This window comes from Vigna radiata, chromosome 6 (genome assembly GCF_000741045.1).
Source record: "Vigna radiata var. radiata cultivar VC1973A chromosome 6, Vradiata_ver6, whole genome shotgun sequence".
NCBI classification, from domain to species: domain Eukaryota; kingdom Viridiplantae; phylum Streptophyta; class Magnoliopsida; order Fabales; family Fabaceae; genus Vigna; species Vigna radiata.
In genome coordinates this window covers 35,363,571-35,367,570 of record NC_028356.1, presented here as the reverse complement: position 1 = coordinate 35,367,570, position 4,000 = coordinate 35,363,571, and the positions used below count along the sequence as shown (strand labels likewise).

At 33.5% G+C, this 4,000-nt stretch overlaps 1 protein-coding gene across 1 annotated transcript; it reads left to right on the top strand.

Annotated features, from left to right (window-relative positions):
- Positions 1 to 321: 321 nt before the first annotated feature.
- Positions 322 to 3,556, top strand: LOC106763958 (origin of replication complex subunit 2). Its single transcript, XM_014648144.2, has 6 exons — positions 322 to 605; positions 694 to 800; positions 889 to 1,021; positions 1,677 to 1,965; positions 2,761 to 2,985; positions 3,064 to 3,556. Exons 1-6 carry the CDS (start codon positions 465 to 467, stop codon positions 3,258 to 3,260), a joined length of 1,092 nt encoding a protein of 363 aa, XP_014503630.1. The 5' UTR covers positions 322 to 464; the 3' UTR covers positions 3,261 to 3,556.
- The last annotated feature ends 444 nt before the right edge of the window (positions 3,557 to 4,000 follow it).

Below are 4,000 nucleotides of genomic sequence, written 5' to 3'. Positions count from 1 at the left end.
AAAAATTTGTTGATAATTTATTTTTTTTAAATCCAAAAATAATTTAATTTCTTAAAATTTTGCATTAATATACATAAATTAAACTTGGTTAAACAGGTCTAATTCACCCATCATTCTAATAAAAAACAAAAACTTTAATAGTTTAATAATTTCAATGTAAAAATATTAATTAAAATTACAATTAACATTTTTTTCAAGATATTTATTATAAAAGTAATAAATTTATCATCAGGTAATTTCGTTTAAAAAAAAAAATCATGGATAGCCTATATGTTTTTCTTTAAATTAAATGGAAAGTTTTGTCAAAGACGCAAATTGGGTATACAGGAACCGTCAATGATTTAGGGAAACCCGACCCGGTGTATATGGCGGGAAAATCGTCTAGGGTACAAGAGCATAGAGAAGAAAGAAACCGCATCATAAATTTGCGTCAACACTGTTTCCTTTGCTTCATTGATTGAAGAATGGATACCAGTGGCAGTTGGGACGAGGACGAGGACGAAGAGTTCGAGTTCTCAAGGAACTATTTTCTGGCGAAGGAGCTTGCTTCCTCGGCCAAAAAGTCGAAGCACAAACTCACAGACATCGACGTAGTTGATGAGCAGGTACCACTCATAATTGCAATTCTTAAAATGATGTTCCATTCCCCTTTATTATCCTCCCCAATCACTGTGCGATTTCACAATTTACCAGGAATTGAGGGAAGCTGCATCGCGAATTCAACCCAAGCATGAGGACGAGATCGCTCTCTTATTGGACTCCTATAAAACTATGTACCCTGAATGGCTTTTGGCACTAAGGTTCGTATGAATGTGGTTTTATTTTTTCCAAAAGTGAATTTTGTTTTTTGCTTATTTATTTATTTATTTTGTTACTTGGATGATTCAGGTGTGGTTTCGGGCTTCTAATGTATGGATTTGGATCTAAGAAGACTTTGATTGAAGATTTTGCTTCGACGGCACTGACTGAGTATCCTGTAGTTGTTATTAATGGATATCTTCAATCCATTAACTTAAAACAGGTTTGTTTTTTTTTTTTCCATTTATATGTTATGTTTGACTGGAACTCTTTCTGTTGTGTATAGAGAAGGAGAAAAGTAAAAGACCAAATTTAGGCATTATTTGCTTACTATAAAGCAGTTTTATTTGTTGTAAAATTTGTCTGTCTGTAGAGCATATTTGCAAGTGTTTTTCTCCTTAGCAGATTTTTTTTTTTAATTTCTAAATGTCTGGTTCCTGAGCACTCGAGTAGAACATGTGAAGAAAACAGAAGAAGATAAGGAAACATCTCCTAATTCTGCTTTTGGTTTTTAAAATGATTTCAAAACTTAATACACACTCTGGATGGGAGATTGACTGTTAAGTAGTGTGGAATTGTGTTACAAAATAGTTTTTTTAAGAAAAAGTGAGAATAGAATCAAACAGGCCCTTATATTTTGCTCCTTATTTAGAACTGTTCTTCAATTATAATTTCAGTTTCACTTGCATTAAAAAATAAAATAGGTTACTAAGGTAAAACTCTAAATGAAATAGGAGAACAATACTAAAAGCACGCAAGGAAAGTTTTGTTCAATAGTAAATGCTTGTATGAAGATGATGAGTGTGATGTGCCCTTCTAAGCATGTTCTTCTCATCGTACATCACTAATACATTCTATATTTTCTTAAAATGTATTAGGCTATGATAGCTTTGGCTGAAGTTCTGTGGGACCAAATGAAAACCAAACGAAGGGTTTCATATCGGGAATTGCCAAAGAGCCAATTGAATTTTCAATCAATGGATGAACTTCTTACATTCTTGGATCAAGCAGAAATAGATGATGTTGATTTTTTTGTTTGTGTCGTTATTCACAATATTGATGGACCTGGATTGAGGGACTCTGAAATCCAACAGTACCTTGCTCGACTAGCTGCCTGTGCCCGAATTCGCATTGTTGCCACTATTGACCACGTCAATGCTCCACTGTGTAAGTATAGTCAGCAGTGTTACTCTGTCTTTGCAGAATGTTTTATCTCTTGTAAATTGTAGTTTGTAAGTGTTATCTTGGATGTGCCTTAAGCATATGTATAGTTATATTATTATTTCAAGGTTTATTTTGTTCTGCTATATATTCTATTTGTGGTTGATTTTGAGTGCTTGAATAGAACTTGAGTAATACAATATTAATTTGCAAATAAAGGTATAAATGCCTTTGTAAATGAAATGCTATAACTTTTTTTTATCAATACTGCACATTCTTAGAGGCCGTGTGAGGTTCTGATCATATTTCATATGTTTAAATGACAACAGGACTAACTAATATCACCCTTTCATAAAGTTAAAGAGTCCAAACACTTCTTGGTCATGGTACATAAAATTGAAACTCTTAATAACATGCACTTCTTTGAAGTTGTTTGTAGGAAAAACAAAATAATCAGGTGAATGAAAGTAGGAGTCTTGTCTGAGGAAAAGATAGTGAAATAATTCATGGGTTTGGTCATGTGAGAAGAAGACCTGCAGAAATGTTAATAAGAAGAATCGATCAAGTGGGGAGTAGTCCAATTTTAGAATTAGAGGTAGTGGAGTACCTTGCAAAACTCGGTAGAAACATTGAAAAGGACTTCTTAGATCGAAATGGCCTCTTTGAAGACCTGATTCTGACATAATACAAGGCGGTGGGAAGTTCTTTTTTGTCTCTTTAGCAATAGAAATGACGGATATGTGACTGAAAGGTTTTTTGTAGTCTCTGTCTATTGCTTAACAATTTCATCTTCTGATGCAGTTTGGGACAAAAATATGGCCCACACACAGTTCAATTGGTGCTGGTATCACGTTCCTACTTTTGCCCCTTACAAGGTTGAAGGCATGTTTTATCCTATGATTCTTGCTCATGGCAGTGCCAGCCAAACTGTCAAAACAGCCACAATAGTTTTGCTAAGTTTGACACGTAATGCTCAGAGTGTATTCAAAGTTCTTGCTGAACATCAACTCTCTCACCCTGACGAAGGCAAGTTTATTTCATTTACTTGGATTTGTTGTTCTTTTCAAATCGAAGTTTTGTTAAATATTTTCCTTTATTTTGTAGGAATGCCAATCAGTGATCTCTACTCAGTCTGTCGAGAACGTTTCCTTGTTAGCAGTCAAGTTACCCTGAACTCTCATCTTACTGAATTTAAAGACCATGAGCTGGTCAAGATTAAAAAGCATTCTGACGGTCAAGATTGCTTGCACATCCCACTGACATCAGAAGCACTCCAGAAAGTGGTGCTTGAGATCAATTAATGAATTCAAATGAAACTGAATGGGGAAGCAAACTAGTTAAATCGAAATTGTCTACAATTGGATGGTTAAGCAGGCTCTGTTCATGAATCAATGATAACGAGATTTAGGTCAAATATTCTGTTCTCAAATTGAGGGTTGTAGGATTGTTGAATATCACAAGTTTTAGGTGGAGAACAAAGGTGATATTCATAGGATGTATTCTTTCCTTTAAAAATGGGAAAATGTATAAAATACATTGGTCTATTAAAATTTGGTTATATTGAAATTGGTACTTCCAAAAGTTTTAGTGTTTTTGATATTCAATGTTTAATAAATAAATTAATTTGGTCCTGCAATTGTTATTCTTAAATTAACAATATTGACATGTTATTTTTTTCTTATAACATCTCACATACAATAAAGACTTTAGAGATACTAATTTTAATACATAATAATTTTGTACATGGATAATGATATTTTGACAACACTTTTTTACAACAGACCAATCACACGTTGCTATGTATGCGTTGTCAAAAAGTTATTAAAAAAGTTTATTAAAAAAAGTTTTTCCATTCTACATTGAAAAACAACAACAGACAATTATAGTGTGGCTGTGGCAATTAGACGTGGAGTTTCAAACATAACAAGAAAAAAGGAAAAACAGCAAACGCGTCCCATTTGTCAATCTTGTTGGATGGGGCAACATGTCAAGAGAGTAGAGACCATGTGTTTTCCAATCCAAATCACACATAACGTGGGAG

Excerpts from the sequence above, each read along its gene's own strand:
- LOC106763958 (XM_014648144.2), top strand. The coding sequence starts at position 465 with ATGGATACCAGTGGCAGTTGGGACGAGGACGAGGACGAAGAGTTCGAG. Across the intron at positions 801-888 it reads GAATGGCTTTTGGCACTAAG|GTGTGGTTTCGGGCTTCTAA; the intron begins GTTCGTATGAAT and ends TGGATGATTCAG. Across the intron at positions 1,966-2,760 it reads CCACGTCAATGCTCCACTGT|TTTGGGACAAAAATATGGCC; the intron begins GTAAGTATAGTC and ends CTTCTGATGCAG.